Source organism: Lissotriton vulgaris, chromosome 7 (genome assembly GCF_964263255.1).
Source record: "Lissotriton vulgaris chromosome 7, aLisVul1.2, whole genome shotgun sequence".
Lineage (NCBI taxonomy): Eukaryota > Metazoa > Chordata > Amphibia > Caudata > Salamandridae > Lissotriton > Lissotriton vulgaris.
The window spans coordinates 1,194,122,170-1,194,146,935 of record NC_141695.1 but is presented as its reverse complement, the minus strand read 5'-3'; the positions used below and the strand labels follow the sequence as shown (position 1 = coordinate 1,194,146,935).

The following is a 24,766-nucleotide window of genomic DNA, read 5'->3' as shown; positions in this document are numbered from 1 at the left end:
TGAAGAATTGAGTGGGAATAATTGAGAGCGCACACGTGATTGTGTCATCAAGTGAGTGAGTGAGTTTGGCTTGGATTAGGCAAATATGAGTAGCACTCTGGAGCTCCTTAGGTAAAATGAACCACACCTTTTTGTTTACATATCTCTGCTGAAGGAATTGACCCAGGTTTGTTCTTGATCTGGAGCTGATACTGTTTTCTGCCTTGTGGGAATATGACACATTCTTAGTGACTAAGGAGTGTGCAGCACACAAGGCAGGATCTCACCAGGTTCTCAGATCAATTTACAACCAGAGTTACCATTTAGCAACAGCGGATACAGTTGTCCTTGGAAACACCATTATCAAGGTTTGTATCTTGAGGTTGAACTGGAACCCATGTTATCGCATGGAGGTCAACAACCGCTACTACCATAGAAAAATGACTTATGTGACTTGAACCAGTATTATATATGGAAGGACATGCCTGGTCTTTCCTTTCATTAGAGAGATCCTAGAACACTTTGAAAGGCAAATTTTAAAATACACAAGCAGACTCTTGTAAAGTCTCCGTAGTTGGTGCCTTAGCCCCATTCGTGAGCTGTGAGTGAGTGTCCTCAGCTACTGAGATAACAGAGGGTGGTGCATGTTGTCAGTGAAGTGCATTTGAGAGCTTTGGTGCTGGTGCATATTTTGGATTAGCAAGAGTGATGAGGGTTCATATTGGGGTGCAATGGCAGAGCTTTGAGTGGATCCTGGTACTGAATTAGCAGGGGTTGCAGGAGGGCAGGATTTAGGTAAAGTGGCAGAGCTGTTTTTTGGTTCTAGTACAGAAATTGTAAGTACTGCTGCTGGTTAGGATTCAAATGCAGTGGCACCTAAGTCACAAAACCTGAAAAACTCAATTTGTTTTACTTGCTTTTTGGATTTCTCCCCAGTTTGCCGCTGTACAGTTTTCACAAGAGGTACGGACTGAGTTCACCTTCAATGATTTTCAGCGGGTGAAGGATACAAAGAAGCTGCTGGAAAATGTCAAACATATGAACGGTCTAACGTTCACCTTTAATGCAATATTTCATGTTGTGTAAGTAAAGCCAAGAGCCTGGTTCCATGGTCTAAATATCTGTCTAGTGCAGCCTTCTCCAACCTGTAGCTTGGTAGCTGCTGGCAGCTCTCCTGCTACCTGGAAGTAGCTCTCCAGTGTGCAGCCCAGCCTACTAAATTGGAAGATTTTGCTCGGGTGATTTACTATTTGTATTACCAAAATTGTGTGTATTCGAGATGAAAATGTGTGTATTTTCAGAACTCCTAAGCTGATTTTGGGAGAAAAAAATATGTCTAAAGCTGATATTTGAGTGATAAATTATGCAACATTACAATTATTACCTCGGTGCCAGAGACACTGCTGGTATGGCTGCACAAATTTCCTCACATATTAAGCATAAGCAGGTATTCCAAATGTAAAAGTATTTTTACATTAGTGCTGGTAACCTACCCGCTGCAGGGGTGACCACTGCTGCTAGTCTTCTTGCATGGAGATCCGCTAATGTATTCTTGTCTAACTTGATCATCATTACAACACTAATATGATTCGTTTTTGATGTTTTTTATTGAACATATGGAAAAGGTTTGAAACCCATACTCTAGTGTGATGGTGCATTAACAAAAATGGGACATTACTGCATCCATCTATGATAAATGCAGTAAGGAAACCAATGAGTGGTAACCTTAGAAGTGTGAGAGTGCAAATATGACCTTTCGTTTTTCCAGCCCTAGCCAGGTTTCCATAAACATCTGACTCCTCTAAGAGGCCAGTTAAATTTTGGCCCTGCAGGGTCACAAAAGGAACTGATTTAAGCTGGTATTTCCAACCCTTAGCTGTGCAATTGCAGGTTTTTGTCCACAGAATGAGCAATAACCACGAGATTGCTAGGTACAGTTCTACATGGTAGGCTCCAATTTCTGGGATTTGTCTGCTCCCTTTTATCACCTGCTCTGATCAGGGCTTATTATGTGCTGGTGGTTTCCAGTGCTCAGCAATGGCACTTAATTGTCAAAATCGGGACTTATAGCAGTCTGCCACAGGGTGGCACTGTTTGTCTGATTTAGAGAGCAACACCACAATTGTTGTTTATTAAGTCAAAATACCTTAAAAATTACTAATAACAGTCGCACAAGCCATTCTTATAGCTTTGGGGCCTGGAATAGTCTGAAATGTCACACTTCTAGGTTTGTGATGGTTAGTAGTTGTGTTGGTACTGTTGTTGGCAGCACTGGCAGGGGACAATGGGTAGTGTGAGCGTTGTTGGCCTCCTGACGAGAGCCTTGGCACTTATTGTTTTACAAATTAAGCACTGGCTCTGATCAGATGGCACAGCAATCTGGTCCACACCAGAACCCCTTCTGGAACCAGAGGGGGAAGCGCAAGGGGGATTAAGGAACACTTCTCTTCAGCAGCCCAAGCCTGCCCTTTTGCCAATACACTCCTAAAGAATCCCACAGTGGCCCCTGTTACATCTGTTCGCGGAATATAAAGGCTGTGGCATAATGTTCAAAATCAACCTGGATTCCCAGTTCTTTTTCTAGCAGGATCTTTCATGCACCTGATACATGTGCCTTAAACTGGCTTCCATCTGGATAAAGCTAGCTCTCCATTTATACTCCCGAGGTGCGCCTACAAGTGAGTCAGAGAGGTCGCTAAATTGCAGGTGTCCATTCGGTAGCTTTAATCCTTGCTAAAACTAAACCATTGATTATGCTAAATTGGAAACTGAAGTTAGGCCAAGACTTTCTGAAACATAAAGGAGATTTCACAAAATGGCTGACAGCTGATAGAGATTGGAAGTGTGCAACTAAAAGGCCCACGAGGGTGTTTCCCATTTAGTCTGGAAGTGATGAATTCCTGTGTTCAGTAGAATTTGCATTGATGATTCCTAGATGTCAACTGATTGGTATTAATTCCACGTGTTTTTAATTGTTGAGAATTACTGGTAAATATGAATTGGACTCAGTGATGGGCTTGTTTCAATTGTTCAGATCATCACATCATACTAGGCAATGGTGTAGTTTTATTTAGATGAATTGCAGCTGCCACTGTGTAACTGTTTCCCACTGAAAATACTTTTTTTTAATTTGCCTATACCTTTAGCCCTCTCCAGCGGATTTGCACCAAATCTAGAACTCGCTCAGCTTAGTCAACTAGAGTACAACATATTACATTTAGTGCAGTTATGTGCAGGGGGAACAACTTAAGAGGGGGGATGGGCAAAAAATGTGTTTTCCTATTTTAGCTCCCTTAGGAAATTTTGCATGCACTTACAGTCAAAACCACTGAAGGAATTTACACCAAACGGGACATGAATGCAGAACTTTACACAGAAAGTTTGCTTTTGCTAGTTTTATGAAAATCCACTCAGTAGTTGTTATTAGCATATGAAAACGGTGCCAGATGTGCTTGAAATGGTTAGCACTTTTATATATCTTGTCAATTTATAAGCCATTTGCTATTTTGCTTACAACTGAGGTGCTGCCTGAGACATATGCATGTAATTTGTCAGTCGTAGGCCCTCAGTACGAGTGACCTCCCAATTCGGATGGGGCTGGTAACTGGGGATCTGTTTTCTTTCCACCAGAGATTTTGGCTGCTGAAAGCTGCCAATATCTGTGTGTGAAAGTACGGAGGAAATGTGGAATTACTGACTCCCTTGGTGATACATTTTTTTCTTAGTGGACCCTCAGAGTCCAACTTTTATTTTACCCACCCTATGAGTTACTGTTACCCCAGTGCCAGCAACTCTAGGGATGGGGAATGTCTGGCTCTTTTACTTCTCCACTCATAATGAGTGCCTGAACTTTGCGTGATACTTGTATCCTCTCTTTCACCTCTTTCTTTCTGCTTCTTTCTTTCTATCATCCTTTGCCCAAGTTTCCAGCAAAGTCAAGTCAGAATGGATTATCTCAAGGTATCTGTAAACACTGCTCTACAAACTATTCTTGGCTAACCTTGTAACAGAAATGCTAATGTATCCGCTTATACAAAATTAATAAAATACTTTGAAGTAAAAACAACAACAACAAAAAAAAGATATTTTAAGGTAGTGCAAAATCCATCTTGGGGTCCTGTTAAAAAGGAGAAGGGACAAAAAAGTGTTCATGTGCCAATTATTGGCAATGTGTGATAAATCAGTACTAAATTTGACAGAAGCTTGTTGGTTTTCTATTGATATGTCAAGGTTGGAGCCCGTCCATAAAGGGAGGACAGAGTTAAAGGGTTTCGATAAAATCTTTATTTGCTTACTATTATTTTGTAATCTGCATCAAATGTGGAAAGCTGCTAGCAAGTTACACCCAGTGCAGGCATATCAGGGTTTATGCAGATCAAATCGGGGAGAGTTAAAAAGGGGAGGGGGTAACAAATATTTTTGATTGACTTTGTTAGATGTGAATGAGATTTGGCAGAGAATATGCATGTTTAGCATGCTTTTGTTTTTCTCAATTTCATGCAGGCCAACTGGGGGCAGATTTCAATGGGAAGATGAGGGAGGGTCAAATAAGTGTTCATTTGCCAATACGTTTGTCCCCGTTTCGTTTTAAAATTTGAAATTTGGCAGACCAGTTTAGCATTAGGTTAGGTATGTCAAATATTGAGCTGATCCATCAGGGTGGCACAGGCATGTAGGTTAGCCAACGGGGAGAGGGGGGGGTGGGGGGCCGGGGGTTCAAATTTCCCAACTTAAATAGCAGCCATCACAGGGTGAAATTGTGATGTGGCCAAGGGTTGGAATGGACTATTTCCAACAGGGGCAGTGCCAGTCCTGATTTGCATTAGGTGGGCATCTGAGACTGATTTAGAGTTTGGCAAACATGTACCCAGATGCATCGGCGACCAGTACCCTGCCCCCCAAACTCAAGGCCTGCCTGCCCGAATTTGAGTAGGCGAACCGCATGTTTTAAGCTGATGGACAGTTACTCTTAGTGTAAAACTTACTTTGGTGGCTCAACGGAGTAAGTGCCAACGGAAGTAAGCCATTAAAATGAAAGGTCAGATTTTTATTTTTTGTACTGACATCGCCGCCAGATATAATGATCCAACACCATGGTAGAAAACTGGTGAAGAAGGAAGGGTCTTTCGTTTTATTTTTTATTTTAGGAAGGTTTATTGATTTTGTTTTACAATGTAAATAAAGTAATAAAAACTGAAAGGAGCCTCAAGTCCGAGATATATGTTCAGATATAATAAGCATGGTTATACACCAAAACGCCTCCCCACTCTGCAGAAACGGTTCTTTTTTTAAAAATGTATTCACCCTTCGATAGTGCGCGGTGGAACCCGCAAGCGCTAAAACAGATCTACTTAGGACCGCCGGCACGGTTCTTTCATCAATTACACTTTTCTGGTGTTTGACTTCCTTTCCTTCCTGGTGCGCTGCAGGAGCCGTGGGCGCCACAAGGCCTTCGAAACCACAGGTGTGGTACTTTGTTTGATTTCTTTTTTTCTTCCCGGTGAGCACCACACAGCCTTCAATACCACAGGTTCGGCTCTTTGTTTGTTTTCTTTTGACTCCCGGGTGCGCTGCAGGAGCCGTGAGTGCCACATTGACAAGCCTGCAAGCCTGGGACCACATCCCCTGGCAGCCCAGACACGCCACGAGGCGCTCAAGAGGCGGCCAGGGCTCCTGCTGCACGGGACTGCCCGGGCCAAGGTCGGGCCCGGCCGTGCCCATTAGAGACTAGATGAGGCTGGGCTGCGCCACCCCCCTAAAATCTGATTTCCTATGAGCTTCAATCTGAACTCTTCTACGTCGTGAAAAGGTACTGTGAGACGCTTCAAACACCCAGGCGCTTGTGGCGGCAGGACAGCAGGGGCAAACTCCAGGACCACATGGCCCACAACACACTGAGGACACCGGTGAGAACAGCAGCCCCTCCCCCCTGACACCGGGGGCTTTTTCAGCGATTTGAGCCTCTCGCTACAGGGGAGACGCTTCAAACACCCTGCGCTTGTGGCGGCAGGACAGCGGGGGCAAACTCCAGGACCCCACAGCCCACAACACACTGAGGCCACCGGCGAGAGCAGCAGCCCCTCCCCCTGACCCCGGTGGGGTATTAATTCAGAAGGACCATCCCGCAGGCGGGATGCGCGCGGGCTAAGCCAGGGCAAAGGGCGGGCCGTCGGAGGGCGAACGAGGTCGAGCCGGGCCACCCCTCTAGGTCCCACCGATGGGTAAGCAAAAGCAGGATAGTAATGGGGAAAAGGAGGGTAAAAAGGCAAAGGTCCTAAGGAAATCTGAGTCGATCATTTCATATCTAACGTCAGCTGTGGGGGTTTTAAGTGTTGAAATCGCCAACGCTGAGAAGGAACTGGGCCTGGACCTCCCCACCATAGTACATGATGAGTCAACTAGTATGCCTGAGCCGGTGTCTATTATCCCCTTGGACCCAGTAGTTGTGATTAAGAACCCCACATCACATGTGAACAAAATTGGCTTAGTTGCAAGTGAGGGTTTGGCCTCTGACAATGGGGGGAATCCCCCAGCCCCAGTTGTACCTTGTAATGTGGGGAAACAAAGGCGGCCAAAGAAGTCCATCAAACGGCCAAAATCAGGAGCAGTTCAACAAGGTACGGACGCCATTCTCCCTGAACAATTGGTGGTACTAGTGGATGAATTGTTTGATTCCCGGCTGGAGCCTGTTCTCGTAGGTATAGCTAAGGACATTGTGGACACTCTTAACACTTGTGTTGCTGGCTTATTAAAGAAATGCGAATATATTGATGAATTTATAAAAGAGTATAGAGGTCGGCAACGTCTGGCCAAACAACCACAGGAAGATCACAACCATACCAGGGCTGAGAAGAGTCACCAGGATAGCGCTAAAATTACTTTACCCCAAGTGTGTCTTATTAGTGCACCTAACCTGGAGAGATCAGGGGCTACTAGAAATACTCCTTAGCAAATAAAGGAGAGCCTGCCCCTAAATAACAACCAAGGGGCAAGAATTACTGATGTTGGTGGTGTGAAATCTTTTAGGACACCCCTTAGTAGTGACAGGCCTATTACCCCTAGTGGCTTTACCCTAGATCTTCCACCAGATGCTGCTCCTCTGGTGGCTATTCTAACTGGGGTTCCCCCCCTAAATAACAACATGGCAGAGTCTACCCAAGATCTTCCGGGGAAGTCTAAAATCTGGTGTACCCAGCTTAGTAGTGGTGGTCTGGATATTTCATCACACATCATCATGGCTAGACGGGTTGGATGGGTTGGGAGGCGCATCAAGAGTATAAAGGGGGACTGCGTGGTGGTTAATTTTAACAAGTGCAATGTGGCCAACAGATTGTTTTGGGATGCCTCAGACAGATGCCTCTGGTATCAGGCCACTACCATTGGGCTATTTTTATCCACCTGAAGCTGCACATATAAAGATGTATGCCACACAACCCTCATTGCTTTTCCAGAAGAATATATCTTCTGGTTTGAATCAGCTTTATGATGGCCCCCAAGGTAATCCAGTAAGAGGGTCCCCCCAGAGAGAATATAGATTTGAACAAATTCTCTCCCCCCCAACCTGTAATCTATTAATCCAATGGGATATGGATATAGCTCTTCTAAATCATTTTCCCCATTATCAAATATGGAGGATAATGAATGACTATATGATCCATCCCAACAACTAATGGAATAACCCAGGATGTCAAGCCACATACCTACATGTAAGATACTTAGTTGGAACGTGGCAGGAACTAGACATAAAAGAAATGATGATATCTGGGCTGATTTTGTAAAGCAATATGATGTTATTGCCCTCCAGGAAACATGGGATACATCTAAAACTTTTAGCCTGGATGGATTTACAAGCTTTGTTATACCAGCAATCCCCGGGTTAGGCGGCAAACCGAAAGGAGGTTTAATCCTCCTCTTCTCGTTAAAACTGAGAGGTCCCCTGAAAATGCTGGAGTCTGGCTCTAATAACATATTAATCCTCGAGTGGGCTGTTCCAGATCTCCCTAAAATTTTATTAATTAATTTCTGCAATGCCAGTGAGAAGGATTCGATTAACCAACATTTAGGTTCCCTGGCTGGTATTCTGTCAGATTATAAATTAGCATATGACACTTTATTCAATATTATTATTTTGGGCAATTTTAATATTCATCCATGTAGCTAGCTGGGGTTGTTCTTTAGATAGCCATCAAGGGCCACCAGGATCTGTGGTCCCACACTTTGAACATAGCAGGCAAGGAGAGGCCCTAGAGGACCTTTTAGCTAATTTGAACCTTTTTGAGGTAGCTTCCGTTCTGGGGGAGGAGAGGGTCCCCACATTTAGGGGTAAAGATTCTGATACTGTCATTGATTATATTTTTTTATCCTCTGATGTGTTAGCTAGGGCCATTCTTTATTAAGTAGTTCCATCTGTTTATAGTGATCACAACCCAGTAACTTTGGAGCTGGATCTGGGGGAGGTTAGTGACCTAAGGAACAGGGTAACCACTGAGATTAACCAATTAACTCCTAAAGATCAAGGTAGGAGGCTCAATTGGGCTAGGGTGGTCACCGAAGCCTTCATGGAGGATTTTCTCAATAAGGCTGACGCAAATCTGGCCATATGTCTAGATAGTTCTGCCCCAGTAGGGAGATCATTGGAGCTTACGTCTCCATTTGAACCCAGATCTCAATGGACTTGAAGGTTAAAAATAGAGAAAGACCAAATCAGCTACACAGATGGTTTGATGGTAGTTGCAGCAAAGCTCACAGTGCTCTTCTCCAAGCATTAAAGTAAAAACCCAGAGACAGGACGTTAGTCTCTAGATTAAGGAAGGCATACAAGTTGGCTATTGCTAACCGTAAGCAAGATATTAAAACAGAGGCATGGAACAATCTTTTGTCATCTGACATTCTAAGGGACAGTAGTAAATTTTGGGCAACCATCAACCATCCTTTTTTTACAGGGCAAGAGAACTGAGTTCTGGACTGTGTCATTCCAGATGAGAAATGGCTCTCACATTTTAGTGAGATCTATGGCAGTGAGGGCCTTGCCTGCCTAGAGAATGATAATGTGTTCACACAGTCATTACTACCCTTAATATTCAAAGAGGATGATGTACAAAGAGCAATCCTCGAGATGTCTAAACATAAAGCCCCAGGTCCGGATGGTGTCCCAGCGGACCTATATGGTACTTTACCCAAATTTTGGGCGAAGATTTTAACTAATGTTTTTAATGCTTCCAGTATAAATGGGTTCCCTGCATCATGGGTGTGACGGGGTGGGCTCTCCCCTGGGCACAGATTCCTCCGATCAGCACTGGTGGTCCGTCACCCAGTTTTCACCTACTTCCCTCCCCTTCTCTCAGCAGCCTGAAACCGGTCCTCAAGATGCGTGGGAAGTAGAAGCCCCGGACTCAGGCTGGCGGAGCAAAGACTGGACGGAGCCCTTTAAGTGGGAGTATACAACTACTGATGACACACCCTCCGTATGCGGCCCAACATCAAAAGAACGGTGGATCCAGGAAGGGACGGACAGCGTTTCCCAGGAGGAGGAGGTCGGAGTATGCTACACGGAGACCAAAGACATCGCCCAGCAGACCAGGAGGGACTCGGCGAAGCCAGGAGGCCAATGTTCCTACGAGCCGCCCGGCCACGTTCCCGTGGGAGGAGCGTGGCTCCATCAGGTACGGGGCAAAGTGGTGGGCTGGGTTGGGCGTATGCGAAAGCCTAACGAGTGACCTGCACGGTGACAGCTGCGCGTAAAGAGAACTCCCCGTACCTATCACGAGCACTCCTCACGTCAGTTAGCTAATACACTGTGCACCAAGGTTATCCTCACTCCCGGCCCTTTTTCCTTAGCCCCAAAACCTTATTCTAATATCGTCCTTTCTCTCTTCTTTTCTTGGACTGTCCCGTATCGGCGTGAGACCCGGCCCGCTGAGCCTGAACACTGTACTCCTCGAGAAGATCACCCCTCGACCCAGCAGCTTCTACAAGAGAGAGACTTGCTAGCAGAAGGCGTAAATCCTATATCAAAAATAAAACCTTCACTTAAAACTTTCCTAAGAGTTTCTGACTCCGTATCTTCTATTCCGTCCCCACCACCCTCTCCCAACCTAGGACAAGTGGTATCAGAAGTGGGATCATCATCACAATCCCTCCCTCCCCTATCCTTCCCAGAGATGGCTACGGCAGCATTCAGGGTTAGATATTGGTCAGGCCATTGAGAGGGCCGCTACGTTTGCCAGGGCCCAACCCAGGAATCCCTCCTGGGACAGTGAAAAAACCAGCAAACAGACACCGCTTCTGAAAGTGGAGAAGAAGGCCAAACAGAGTGGGGAAAACCCGCATCCAAAAGCCCCCAGAGGCTTCTCTCCGCTGGGAAGAGCACCGCAATGCTTTGAGTGTGGGGACTGGGGCCACATCGCCCGGATGTACCCCTGCAAACGTCCCCCGGAGGAGCCTATGGAAGTCGGGTATCTACCCAAAACAGTGCTACACTCATCTGAAATGGGTGCATCGTTTTATGTAAGTATGGGGATGAATGGCAATAAGATAAAAGCTCTCCTAGATTCCGGGTGCAAACAATCCGTAGTACAGGAACGTTTGGTTCTGCCTAGTCAGTTTGTTCCCCAAGCCACTGTGTACATACAGTCCATGGGGACGTCAAGCCTTACCCCTTAGCCTCGATTACCCTGCATATCCCCGACAAAGGGTCGAGTACAGTGAGAGTAGGAGTAGTAGCTACTCTCCCTGAAGATATGATCCTGGGGGTGGATAACCCGGAATTTTTGTCCTTGTTTCGGGATAAATTGAGGCAGCCCCATCACAAAGAGAACGGAGCCATTCCTGCATACATATCCCCTGAACCCTGGGTGAAGGATCGTAGTTTCAAATTCACCCAAAGCGAGGACAGGTCCTTGTACAATGCTTGGGAAACAGCCCATAGAACTCAGGGAGACACCACCCATACTTATCCCCGATTTCTTATCAAACGGGATTTGCTATACAGGGTAGCACAAGAAGGAAGTGAACCCCAACTGCTAGTACCCACCCCTTTTAGGGAGCAGGTGCTTTTCTTTGCACACACGCACCTCACGGCAGGACACTCAGGGGAGGAAAAAACCACAGAAAGCATCTTAAGGCATTTCTTCTGGCCTGGGATTTATAAGGAGGTGCAAGAATACTGTGCACGGTCCGAGATATGTCAAAGACAAAACACTCACATACCTATGGGAGCCCCATTACACCCAATGCCCATTATAGGTACTCCATTTGAACGGGTGGGTATGGATCTAATAGGTCCCCTGTTGAAATCATCACAAGGAAATCTATACGCTCTTGTAATTGTAGACTATGCAACCAGGTTCATTGAAGCCTTCCCTTTGAGAGACCCCACCACTACCGCCATAGCAGAGAAATTTGTTGAACTGTTTTCAAGAGTCGGTTTTCCTAAAGAAGTTCTGACTGATCAAGAAACCCCATTTACTTCCAGATTGATGAGAGAGGTATGCAAGTCTCTGGACGTTAAACACCTGAAAACCTCCGTTTACCACCCTCAAACAGATGGGTTGGTGAAAAGGTACAATCAGACTCTAAAGTCCACTTTCAAAAAATGTTGACCTCAGAGGGACAGGATTGGGATCGACTACTTCCATTGGCCCTCTATGTGTTGAGAGCACAGAAACAGAGTAGTCTCGGTTGCTCGTCCTTCGAGCTCCTGTACGGGCGTTTGCCAAGATCTCTCATGGAGATCACCAAAGACCTGTGGGAAAATGAAGATACAGAAGAACAGAAGTCCGTACTAGAATACACCATGCAACTACGGACAAAATTGGGTAAACTGAGGGATCTTGCTTACTCTAACTTAGAAGGCACCCGAAAACGACAAAAGAAAAACTACGACAAAGGAAAAAGACTACGACGTCTCATGGTGGGCAAGTGGGCCCTTGTGCTTCTACCAAATCTAGGAGGGAAACGGAAGACCGAGTAGCAAGGACCCTTCCAGGTGGTGGAAACCATAGGGGACACTACTTACCGACTACGCCTATCCCCCACAAAGACAGAATGTTACCATATTAATCTCTTGAAAGAGTGGATAGGTCCTCCACCGAAAGGAACCCATTTGGCAGTCCCATCAGCTGGTGACGTCCCCTCCACGGTGGAACAATTAGTGGTAAACCCGAACCTGACAGAACAACGTAAGCAAGACTTGGAGAAGTTGGTACAGTCCTTTGCAGACGTCTTTTCGGACCTACCCGGGTAGATGGACTTAATCGAGCATCACATAGAGACTCCCCCAGGCCAAGTGGTCAAAAAAAGACCATACCGTATCCCTGCGGCTAGGAGAGCAGCCGTAAAAAAGGAAGTGCAAGAGATGATGTCATTGGGAGTCATCAGACCCTCTAAAAGTAACTGATCTTCGCTGATTGTTATGATTCCAAAACCTGACGGTTCCAAACGTTTCTGTATGTATTTTTGGGCATTAAATGCCATATCCACGTTTGACACATACCCTATACCGCGGGTTGATGAACTAATAGAGAAGATAGGAGATGCCCAGTTCATCACAACCATAGACCTCACAAAAGGATACTGGCAGGTGCCCCTCAGGGAGGAGGACAGAAAGAAAACGGCCTTTGTGACAGATGACGGAATTTACTGTGCTTCCCTTCGGACTCCACGGGGCGCCTGCTACGTTCCAAAGATTGATGAACCTGATTCTACAGCCCTATCTGGCTTTTAGTTCAGCCTATCTGGACGACATTGTAATATACAGTCGCACTTGGGAAGAACATCTACAACATATCCGACTCATTCTATCAGCTCTCCATACAGCAGGGCTACACATCAACTCAAAAAAATCTAGAGCTGCCTTTACCAGTGTAAACTATCTGCAATATGTGTTGGGGAACGGCACTATTGCTCCTCAAAGCGAAAAAGTGAAAGCAATAGCAGAAGTTCGATTTCCGGAAAACAAAAGAGACCTACGTGCATTCTTAGGTCTCATCGGATATTACAGATGTTTTATCCCCAGATTCGCGGAAGAAGCCGCACCCCTGACAGACCTGCTGCGGAAAGATGTGAAACCCAGAGAGTTCAATCAGCCCTCTTCTGATGCGAAAAAAGCCTTCAATCCCCTAAAAAAACACATGACAACTGCCCCTATTTTGATGTCCCCAGACTTTGAGAAAGCCTTCATACTGGCCACAGACGCCTCCCCTGTCGGCATAGGCGCAGTTTTGTCCCAGACAGGCCCAGATGGTCTAGAACATCCAGTGCTATTCTTAAGCCGAAAACTCTTCCCTAGAGAGGTCAGGTATTCCACGATAGAGACGGAGGGGTTAGCTATTAAATGGGCCATAGAAAAACTAAACTATTATCTGGAGAGAAGGCCATTCATCATTCATACCGATCATGCCCCATTGAAGTGGATGCACCAGAATAGCAGTAAGAATCCCAGGGTTCTTCGGTGGCTCCTGGCCCTCCAACCATACGCCTTTATGGTATGCCACAAAAAGGGGTCTGAGAATGGGAATGCAGACTTTTTATTCAGAGTGTTCCCTCTCCCGGAACGGGAGAATCCAGGGGGGGAGGTGTGTGACGGGGTGGGCTCTCCCCTGGGCACAGATTCCTCCGACCAGCACTGGTGGTCCGTCACCCCGCTTTCACCTACTTCCCTCCCCTTCTCTCAGCAGCCTGAAACCAGTCCTCAAGATGCGTGGGAAGTAGAAGCCCCGGACTCGGGCTGGCGGAGCAAAGACTGGACGGAGCCCTTTAGGTGGGAGTATACAACTACTGATGACACACCCTCCGTATGCGGCACAACGTCAAAAGAACGGCGGATCCAGGAAGGGACGGACAGCGTTTCCCAGGAGGAGGAGGTCAGAGTATGCTACACGGAGACCGAAGACATCGCCCAGCAGACCAGGACGAACTCGGCGAAGCCAGGAGGCCAACGTTCCTACGAGCCGCCCGCCACGTTCCCGTGGGAGGAGCGTGGCTCCATCAGGTACCGGGCAAATTGGCGGCCTGGGTTGGGCGTATGCGAAAGCCTAACGAGTGACCTGCACAGTGACAGCTGCGCGTAAAGAGAACTCCCCGTACCTATCACAAGCACTCCTCACGTCAGTTAGCTAATACTCTGTGCACCAAGTTTATCCTCACTCCCGGCCCTTTTTCCTTAGCCCCAAAACCTTATTCTAATATCGTCCTTTCTCTCTTCTTTTCTTGGACTGTCCCGGATCGGCGTGAGACCCGGTCCGCTGAGCCTGAACACTGGACTCCTCGAGAAGATCACCCCTCGACCCAGCAGCTTCTACAAGAGAGAGACTTGCTAGCAGAAGGCGTAAATCCTATATCAAAATAAAACCTTCACTTAAAACTTTCCTAAGAGTATCTGACTCCGTATCTTCTACTCCATCCCCACCACCCTCTCCCAACCTAGGACAATGGGCTACTTCAATAATAATCCCAGTTTTTAAAAAGGGTCTGAGGGGGGACCCCTCCTGCTACAAACCTATCTCTCGGATAGACTCTGCGGTTAAAATCCTGGGCAGAGTCATCCTGCATAAACTTAGGGACTGGCTGGAGGATAGAGGGGTTCTCTCCAACCTTCAATACGGCTTTAGGGAGAAGAGAAGTACCCTAGACCAATGTTTGAACTTATATCTTTTGATAAGCAAATACACTCTGACCAAGGAAGGGTTGCTCTATATGGGCTTTATGGACCTTTCTTCGGCCATTGACCTGGTCAACCGGGCAAAGCTTTGGTCAATTTTGTTGAGCATAGGGATTGACCCATCTTTGGTAAACTTTTTAGCTGCTCTTCATCAGGGTATTTTAGCCTCAGTCAGGGTTACAAGGGAAGGTAGATGTGTGGTAAATATTTAATTACCGTCCTAATTTCTATGCAGGTAAGTACTAAAAATAAAATAACTCAATCGGAAAGAAAGACGCAGAGTCCGTGGTGTTAGAGTTCTTAGGGGTTTTATTCCTTAAAAAGGAATGGTTCTTGAACCGGATATCGGGTTCCTGACACCACTGGGGTTCAGGAAGGGATAGAGCAATGCTTTATTGACAATACATAACTTTTATACTCAAATCATATAATGGAAACCAATACAGTAGGCGTAACAGCTGAGAGAAACAAGATAAGAGCACACACGTGTTAGCAATACGTAATCAGAAGGCGGGAACTAGGCGTGATCACAGAGGTGTGTGCTAGAAACGTCACATGAAAGTGTCACAAGTGGGTGGGTACATAGCAGAATCTTGCAATGTCAGCAGAAATCTGAGATCTGGATGCGCGCGCAGCTGCATGACGTGTGATTGACGTGAAGCTGGAGGGTGCAGGGGACTTGACATTTACACTAGAGGAAAGAGACAGAAGTCTGGCATGTCAGATCAACTCGTTCCTATATCATATCTGATATCTGATGTTTGGGAACCATATTATCTAGAGGGAAAGGTCTCTTGGGCAGAGGCTATTCTATACTGACTGTGAGTGCGTGTATAAGCGTCTACGTGTCTGCATGAGATGCAAGGGGGCATGGGCCTACCATGGTAACAGAAGCTATGAATTACTTGCACGGAGACAGTGAGGCCGGGCCCTTTGCTCTGCAGCTGGAAGGATGTTTACTTGAACTAGTAGGCAGGAATGTATTTTTTAGGAGCGGAGCAGATAATTCGAAGGTTGAATACAGTCTTGGCAGGCAACAGGCTGAGCTAAGCGCCGTTAGCCGCGCAGGGAGTAAGGCAGAGGTCACGGGTACAGAGGCAGGCCCAGGCTGAGGCATTCAGAGTCAGAAGGCAGGGAAAGGCTCGATGGCAGAATTCAGGGCCTACCTCGCCTGGGCTGAAAAACGTGTAAAGTACACCACATAAAGACGTTGGCAAAGCATACTTAGGAACGGAATATTCAACCCGTTCAGGGTGGATCTGAAAAAGGACATGTTAACGTTGGACGCAAATGTATTTGCGTCTTCATAGCTGGCACAGGAGGGAAGTTACATGCACTTTAAGCTCGTACATGGAGACGGTGGGGTACACGTTAGGGAACATTTCTTGACCATAAAATTTATATTTCCTCATTCCCTCCTTGTTCCCTACGGACCCTTCATGATATATCGATCCTCATGAATCGATCAGTCTGTTCATGTAACATCATTTGCTCTTCTTTCTTCTTTTCGCGTTTTTAGTGGAAACTTGAATGCGGAATACATGATGTGGCGCACAGACCACAAATCGCTGGCCCACATTGTAGGCACAGGCAGCAACTGAATACTATGAGAAGGGCAATGCCTAGGAAGGATAGGATCTTCCATCCCCAAGCGGTCAACGTTGTCCAGAACCAACCGGACCAAGTCCAGGTGCCTGGATTCTGATGTATCAAACTTGCAATTTTATGAAGACGTGTGATAGCCTTATATACTGTTGGCGCGTTTTCTGGAATGAAAACACAGCAACTCGACCCGATAACCTTACAGGCTCCGCCCCTATCTGCTAGGATGACGTCAATAACAAGACGATTTTGAAGAACAACAACCCGCATGGCAGATTGCTCCTCTGTTAAGTTGCCTAGAGCGGAAGTAGTTTCATTCACTACTGCTTCGAGGGTTCTAGTTAATTTTCGTATCAGTTTACTATTAAAGACAGTACCTAAGTAGGGGAAGAAACCTTTATTGAAGTCTGTGTATTGCTCCCATGCCGTTTCAGTATAGTCGACAATCGGGAGATCTCTTCGGAGTCTATTCGTTACTAGATTTGGATTTCTGTGATAATCAGGAGGGGCTAGGAAAACAGGTGGCAGAAGGAATGCAATGTAACAGGTACCATCCCAATCTGGAGGTAAGCGTATGTATGCGGTATGGTCACAAACAAAGTAGGAATGACGAGTAGCTCTAAATGTAGACTTGCCTTGATCACTGAATTCGACCACAGTAGTACATTTACTATGACCTAAGTGTACTGAACCCTTCTTTCTGACACATAAGTCACCCGTGACTGGTAATACTGATATAGCAGGGAGAACTGGTGCAGCTTCGGATTCAACAGTAAGAATCATGAGGTTAATTGTATAATTACCTAATCCATATACTTCATTTTCTAGATCAGTTCCTGTCCTAGTGGGAAGTCCCTTCTTGTCAGGGTAACAGACTTTAAGCAGAACTAAGTTCAGGTTTCCCCAAACCCAATTTCCTTCGAAAACAGCAATATCAGAATCTAAAGAATTAATTAATCTAAACCATGCTCCACATGAGCCATTGTGAGTGAACGGGTATGGAAAGAGAGGCAGAACTCCCTTGTATTTCTGATAGGGAGGGAGTCGGCCACATATCCAACAGTTTGTAGCATTATTAGTCTGATGGGAGTGATGTAACATACTAATGAATGTGTTGTTGCGCAGCGCAAGTCTGTAAGATAACTCGTGTGGGGGTAATTCACTAAAAGAATTTTCGGCAGTGACATTGTAAGCAGATTGGGCACGCTTGAAGATAGGGTAATATATATGCAACAATATACTGGCAGCAATAATCAGAAGGCTTAGAAAAAACATAACCAATAATGTCACTATACAGTGACTACGAAGTGATTTACAATATGCACGTTTCTTGAGTTGTCTCTCTCTCTCTCTATCTCGGTCTAGGGGATACATGTCAGAAACTAATTTAACCGATTCACCTAGGGGAGGACTTAAACAATTAAACTGTCTGACTTGCTAGACCGCAACTTTGATTTATACTCCTCTTGCGGAGTTTTCTCTCTCTTGGGAACTTTAAAGTCACTAGAATCGGGGCAGTCCTTTGAGGGGGAGTCAGTCTCTGGCAACAGTTCATTACATTTTTTAATATGACTCGTATGAATCCACCCCTTTCGGTCCTCAACCTTGATTGCAGTCCTCGTGGTCAGAAGGACGAGCTTCGGCTCCTGCCAACGGGGCTCCAGCGGACTCCTCCTATCGAAATTTCGTATCAGGACAGTATCTCCAGGACGGACATCGTGTGGCTTCACATCAGTGTTGTCGGGAAAGGCTGCGGCAACCTGTGAACGACATGATTGGAGTGCAGACATTAAGGAGGCAAGGTAATCTGTCAGCATATTACAGTCAACATCGGTTATTCTCTTAGGCATGGGCGTCCCCCACATATTTGGTGGTCGGCCAAAGACCACCTCATACGGGGATAGTCCTGATCTCGAATGTGGGACCATTCTCATGTAGAATAGTGCAACTGGCAGGGCGACTATCCAGTCGACCCCTTTCTCTTTACATATTTTTGCAAGGCGTGTTTTCAGTGTCTGATTGTGCCTTTCTACAAGGCCAGCTGCCTCGGGATGTCGGACGCAATGGAATTTCCACTGGTATCCTAGCAGAAGTGAAACCTGCTTCATGAGCTCGGATGAGAATGGCTGTCCGTTATCTGAGTACACGATGCGAGGCAAGCCGTACCGTGGGAAGAATTCTCGAACCAGCTGCTTGGCAGTGGTCGGGGCAGTGTAATCTGGGACTGGATATGCTTCGGTCCAACGGGAAAGTGCACAAACAACTACGAGGACGTACTTGAATCCTCGACAACGTTCCATCTGGATATAATCCATCTGGAGGACTTCAAAAGGGTGATCGGGAGGATGAAATCCACCTTGCTCTACAGGGACGCTTTTACCTGGATTGAACTGACAACAGATCATGCAAGTACGCACTTTCTGTTTTGCTGCTGCTCGTAAATGTTTGTTGTACCAGAGATTCTGTAAACTGTCTAACATAGCTTTTTCTCCTAGGTGTGCTGGACTATGTGCTGTATTTATTATGACTTGAACCATAGAGTCGGGGAGAAACCATGTAGATTTTCCCTTCGTCATCCATCCCTGATCTGTCTGGATCCCTCCTAGTTCAGTCCATTTCTTGATTTCATCTGGAGTAGCATGTGTCTGAATATCGATTACATCTAGTGTGGGATCCCTAACTGTCATACAATGTGTCGGCACTATGATCTTTGTTACATCAGTTGTCTGGGTGTGAGTCAATGCTGTATGTTTTGCTGTTTGGTCTGCCAGGTTGTTACCCTGGGAAATAGAGTCTGTAACTTTAGTATGTGCTTTACACTTCATGATAGATATGCCTGAGGGCAGATGTATTGCTTCTAACAGTGCTTGAATGAGGGGACCGTGCTGAATCTTGGCACCGTGAGAGGTCAAGAAACCTCGTTCTTGCCATAACACTCCGAAGTCGTGTACGACTCCGAAAGCATAACGTGAATCGGTGTATATGTTAACATTTCTGTTCTTGGCTAGTATACAGGCTCGGGTCAGAGCGATAAGCTCTGCTGCTTGAGCGGACAGTGTATCAATACGATGTGTTTCTTTGACATCAGTTTCAGTGGTCACTGCATACGCGGCTACTAATTCTCCTGTGTTTGTTCTCATACATGAACCGTCCACGTAAAGTGTCAGGTCTGGATTTGTCAGTGGAACATCTGTTAAGTCTCGTCGGGGCTTTGTTACTGCATTAATGATCTCTATACAATCATGCGGGGCTGAATCTGTCATAATCGTAGGTAACAATGTTGCAGGATTTATAATGTTACAGCGTCTGATTTCTATGTGTGGCTGGAATAGCGTTAATTCATAACCTGTCAGTCGTGCTATAGTCAGGTGTTGAGTCTGTGTTCGGTTTAGAAGGACCTCTACAGAATGTGGAACTTGTACTGTCAATGGATGTCCTAATACTATTGAGTCGCTTTGTCTGATTGCTAGGGCTGTCGCTGCAACTGATTTTAAGCACGCAGGCAGAGCCTGGGCCACTGAATCCAATGTACTTGAAAAATAAGCACAAGGCTTATGTGAACCTGCTTGATCTTGAGTGAGGACAGACAACGCTGTACCATCACGTTCTGTAACAAAAAGTGTAAAAGGTTTGTTGTAACATGGTGTCGCTAAAACTGGTGCTTGACATAAAGCTTTCTTTAGTTCCTCAAAAGCCTGTGTATGTTCCTGAGTCCAAGGGAGGGCAGTCGAAGTCGCTGCCTCCTGTGTTGTCAACTGAATGAGTGGTTTAGCTAGAAATGCATACTGAGGAATCCATTGTCTGCAGTACGAGGTGAGGCCTATAAAGGCCCGCACTTCCTTTTGTGTCTGGGGTTGTGGCATGTTTACAATTAACTGGATGCGGTCAGGAGTGAGCTGTCTCCCCAATTTGGACAGCAAGTGACCCAGGTATACAACTTGCTGAACACAGAATTGTAGGTTCGAAGGAGACACCTTGTGTCCCTTGTCGGCCAGAAAATGTAAAACTGTCAGTGATGCTTGTTCACATTCGGGTTCACTTCGTGCGGTGATCAGCAGATCATCGACGTACTGTAGTAAGGCAGTGTTAACTGGCATTTGGATACAGTCAAGTTGTCTTTTCAGTGCTTGGCTATAGATGCTGGGGCTTTCTGTGAATCCTTGAGGTGCGCGTGAAAATTTGAAACTTCGTCCATTTAAACTGAATCCGAAGAGATATTGGCTCTCTGGATCAATGGGTACACTGAAGAAGGCGTTCTTGAGGTCAATTACAGTAAAGAACGTCGCTTCTGAATCAATAGCAGTCAATAAGGATGAGATGTCGGGAACCACAGGATACTGTGGAACAATGCATTTATTCAGTTCTCGTAAATCAATCACCAGCCGATATACTGGCGGTGCATTGGGATCAGTACGTTTAAGAATCGGAATGATAGGGGAATTACAGATATTGGAGTCGGTTTCTACGACCACTCCTTGGGCAATGAGCTCTTCAATGATTTCCAGTAAAGCCACTACAGCATCGGGTGGTAACTTGTATTGTCTGATTCGTGGTAAAACAACTCCTGGTTTGAGTGTAACACGGTATGGTGTGATGTGCATGCAACCTACATCGGTTGGCCCTTGTGCCCACAGGTGTTTCGGTACATTTTTCAATCTGACATCAAACTCTCGTAATACATAGTGACCTTTAAAGTCACGTAGAAAAAGTCTAACTCCTTCCGGAGAACAACATATCACAGCTCCTAGAGCCTTCAATGTTTTGATACCTAGCAAGTTTTCTGGACATGATTTAGTGAGTAACAAGTCTGTAACGCGTGATAATGGACCTACTGCTAGGGGGACTGGTTTCGATACTTCATTTACAATAGGCTGTCCTGAAAAACCAAGGGAAACATTCTGTGAGCCTGAGAGGGGTGCCCCTGGGACTTCATCATGGCTGATCGTTGTGCGGCTTGCCCCTGTGTCAATTAAAAACTTTCTGTCTTTTCCCAATACTTGACTGTGTACATAAGGACCCTCTTGATCTACAGGAATCTCAATAAGAGGCAAGCCAACCTCCCTCTCTAGGCTGTTTCATGTGTATCGCTGATAATCGGGATAATCAGATTGGGCATACTGGCACATCTGCTGTGAAACTTGCTGCGCCGCGGCAATGGGCTGTGGCTGTGGCTGTGATACCGCTGCGGTCTGTACTATATGTGGTGGAGCATGCATAGGCTGTATATTCTGTGAAGTCTGTTGCTGGACCTGGTCTTGTCTAGGCTGACGCGGTCTTTCTTTAGTTTTACCTGTTGATATATTGTGTTTCAGGACTGGACTTTCATGTACGTAGTGACCTGGCTGTTTGCAATAGTTGCATGTCCCTTTAACGGGAGCTGCTGAATTACCTGTCTGGGTCGCACCCTTTCTCTGACCGTCGGCTGGAACCGACTGGGCCACTAACATTTTCATTTTCGTGTCTTTCATACGTCTCTGTTCGTGATCCTGTTCTTCTCTAATTCTGTTCTGGTGATATTGTAACATTTGTAACATCTGGGATGGCGTATTTGCTTGCCATGTACTTTCAACTTTATATACACGGTTCTTAACTTGTGTCAGGGAATTCTCGACTAATTTTGTTACAAAAAGATGTGGGTATGACTCGCTACCTGGTTTCAGGCCACTATTAATAATGAAACATTTCTCGAATCTTGAATAGAAGTCACTAGTATCTTCATCGTGTTTCTGTTTACAGGCTGAGATTGCGTCCCAGTCTTCCTTTTTAGTTGTCAATAATCTTGGCAAAACCTGTACTATTAAACCTGGTAATGCTTTAGCTTTGTCCCCAAGGCCTAGCCCTGGAGTACGAGCTTTTTCCTCGTCTTCTATTTCAGTCCAAATAATCTTTTTATCTCCCACCTCCCATTCTTTTTCCTTGAGTTTCTCGTAAATGCCGGTGGGCAGCAGTACCTTTAACAATTTCATAATATCCGTATACGTGTAATCTCCCATGAGTAACATGTCCTTAAGTTCTCGGTGAAAACCTGCAGGGTCTTTATCATGACAGGGTACTAGTTTCTTCATTTCTAACAATTCCAACTTTATTAAAGGTGTGTACACAAACACACGTTCCAAGGTATTATTGGCATTCATAACTGGGTGTACTTCTCGTAAAGGATTCTGCCTGTCAAAATGAAACATTTTTCTTTCTGGGGGCGGAGCTGAAACATATTGTGGGCCTAAGAAAGCGTTATATCTGCGCCGTTGTTCTAGAATTATTTGAATTAACTTGGTACTTAGGCCTCTCCATCTATTCATAAGTAGTGCTTCTAATGTATCAGGTAAGGGACCTGGATCAGAATGTTGTTGTCTGTATAACGTGATGAGATGCTGAATCATGTACACACCAGCTAGTTTCTGCTCGTCTGGGGAAAGGTTCAGAAATGTCTGTGCTACTGTATCATCATTGTATGTGCTAGGATTGTCAGCCCATAGTACTGCTGACCGGGCTAGTTCTTGTTCATCCATAGAATTGAGTACATGGTACCCCATTCGTTCTTGAAGAATTTTATCGGTACCCTGAAACAGATATTCAGGAGAACTCGGTTTTGATATGCCAGAGAGAAAAACTCTCTTGCTTTCTGGACAAATGCCTTTCTTAAGGTAATTTCCCTTACCCACATACGCTATCATTTCTTTAGCCGTGTCAGGTTCTTCAGGTCCGTCCTCCACGGAGGAGTCATTCCTGTCACTTTCTTTTTCTTTTTCTTGTTCTTTTTCGTGTATTTCTATTACTGCTTTTCTGATTTTCTTGTACATACTTGCTATACAATTCAGTTTATCATGGTTTCCTTCGGCTATATTTTGACCCCACCTGTTTAGTGCTTCCATCTCTTCCTGGTCTACTCCAGGCCTGTCTCGTTCTCTTATTAAGCAGTTTATGAAGAAACGTAATATACAACCTTGAGTGTCAACTTTCTGGTGAGCCAGGGCCTCTTTAATACTTTCAGGATTTTCCCCAGTCTGGATAAAATGATATATTCTATCTAGGTGTTCAGTCATTCCTGGAAATAGCACTAGGTAATCCGTGACTTTTCGTAAACGTAGTGATGCTAACAACATTCTATCGTCTTTACCGGGTACTGGATCGTATCTGCAAATTGGAAGGGGATCTTTAAGCATGTCGAAACGTGGTGTTTGGGGTGTACGTTGCTTCATTATGTCCCTAAGGTTCAATCTGTGTGTTGGTGGCGGGGTCTGGAGACCTCCTGTCGCACCTCCTGAGGCGGAGGCTTGAGCATTATTTGCCTGTGGAGTCTGTATGTGTACTTGAACTTGTCTCTTATTAGAATCAGGCGCAAACGGATTTAGTATATTAATCTTAGATGTGGGAAGTGGTGGAGGTGGAGGAGCAGGTGGAGCAGGCTGTCGAACGGGTGAACTTTGTTGCGGCAATGGCTGGACATTGTCTTGGAGCGGGTTGCCACCTCCGTCACCGTCAGTAGGCGGTACGTGGGCACGTGGATTGGTGTAAGCGGGAGCTACATCGTCTAGATAGGAAGCAAGGAATATGTCTTTGGTGGTCTTGTGACTTACTTTAGTTGGAACCAATGGTGGCGGCAGATCTTTCGGTATTTCTGAAGTGTCTTTAGGCAAACCCTCGGCCACAAAGTACATGCCATTTACAAGAGTGTTTCGCATGCGGTCTACTTGTTCTGCTTTTACTCGGATCCCTTCATTAACTAATTCGTTTTCTCGGACTTCATCCGACTCTTCTCTATGTTTATCTTCTTTTCGGAGTGCTTTTTCGGCACGTTTATGTGATTCTTTACGCCACAATTCTATGGCATCTTTCTGGGATTGTCTGGCTTTCTTTTTCCATAGCGCTTCCTCTACTCTCAGGATGCACTCGGCATCCCATGTTCCTGTAACGGGCCACCTGTGTCTCTCCTCTAGGTGCTTGGTATAATCGGCCCATAAATCTAGGTACAGTATGGCATCTAAGCCATGCTTATGGTACATAAAATTACCAGGAGTGTCCCTAGGGGGGACAGGAATTTCTTCCTCTAGTATCCCTTTCCTAGTTCCTATCTGTCTTAATTTATTGAAAAACGGCATCTTGTTACTTAGTACTGGATACTCGATACTTGTTACTTACTCTGTACACAGTTAGGTACACAAAAACACAGTAATGTACATCAAACAGTCACTCATACCACGACATTAATCACATGAAACATTTTGAACACATATGACTACCCTTGATACTAGATGTACTGCTAAACAGTACAGATACACTGTTGAGAACAGTGCAAGAACTTGAATGACTGATGTACTGCTAAACAGTACAGATACACTGTCTAAAACAGTGCAGACCGTGTTTGTGTACCCAAACCCGTCTTTACCGGATACATAATAATGCACCCGTCTAGATGCGTCCCCAGCAATGGTACTCACCGGGAAGCACGGAACAGAAGGCCTCGGAAAACTCGACTGGACTGGACCGGACTGGACTCGACTCGACTCGATGCGTGAATACTTCGGA

The 24,766-nt window shown here is 45.5% G+C and overlaps 1 protein-coding gene across 1 annotated transcript in view; it reads left to right on the top strand.

Moving 5' to 3' along the window:
• The window catches only part of LOC147703147 (integrin alpha-L-like), a 546,902-nt gene that overhangs the window by 241,604 nt on the left and 280,532 nt on the right, over positions 1-24,766 (top strand). The window contains exon 7 of the mRNA XM_086931681.1: positions 916-1,061. Within this exon, the coding sequence (XP_086787807.1) occupies positions 916-1,061 (146 nt within the window). The remainder of the gene's footprint in view (positions 1-915; positions 1,062-24,766) is intronic.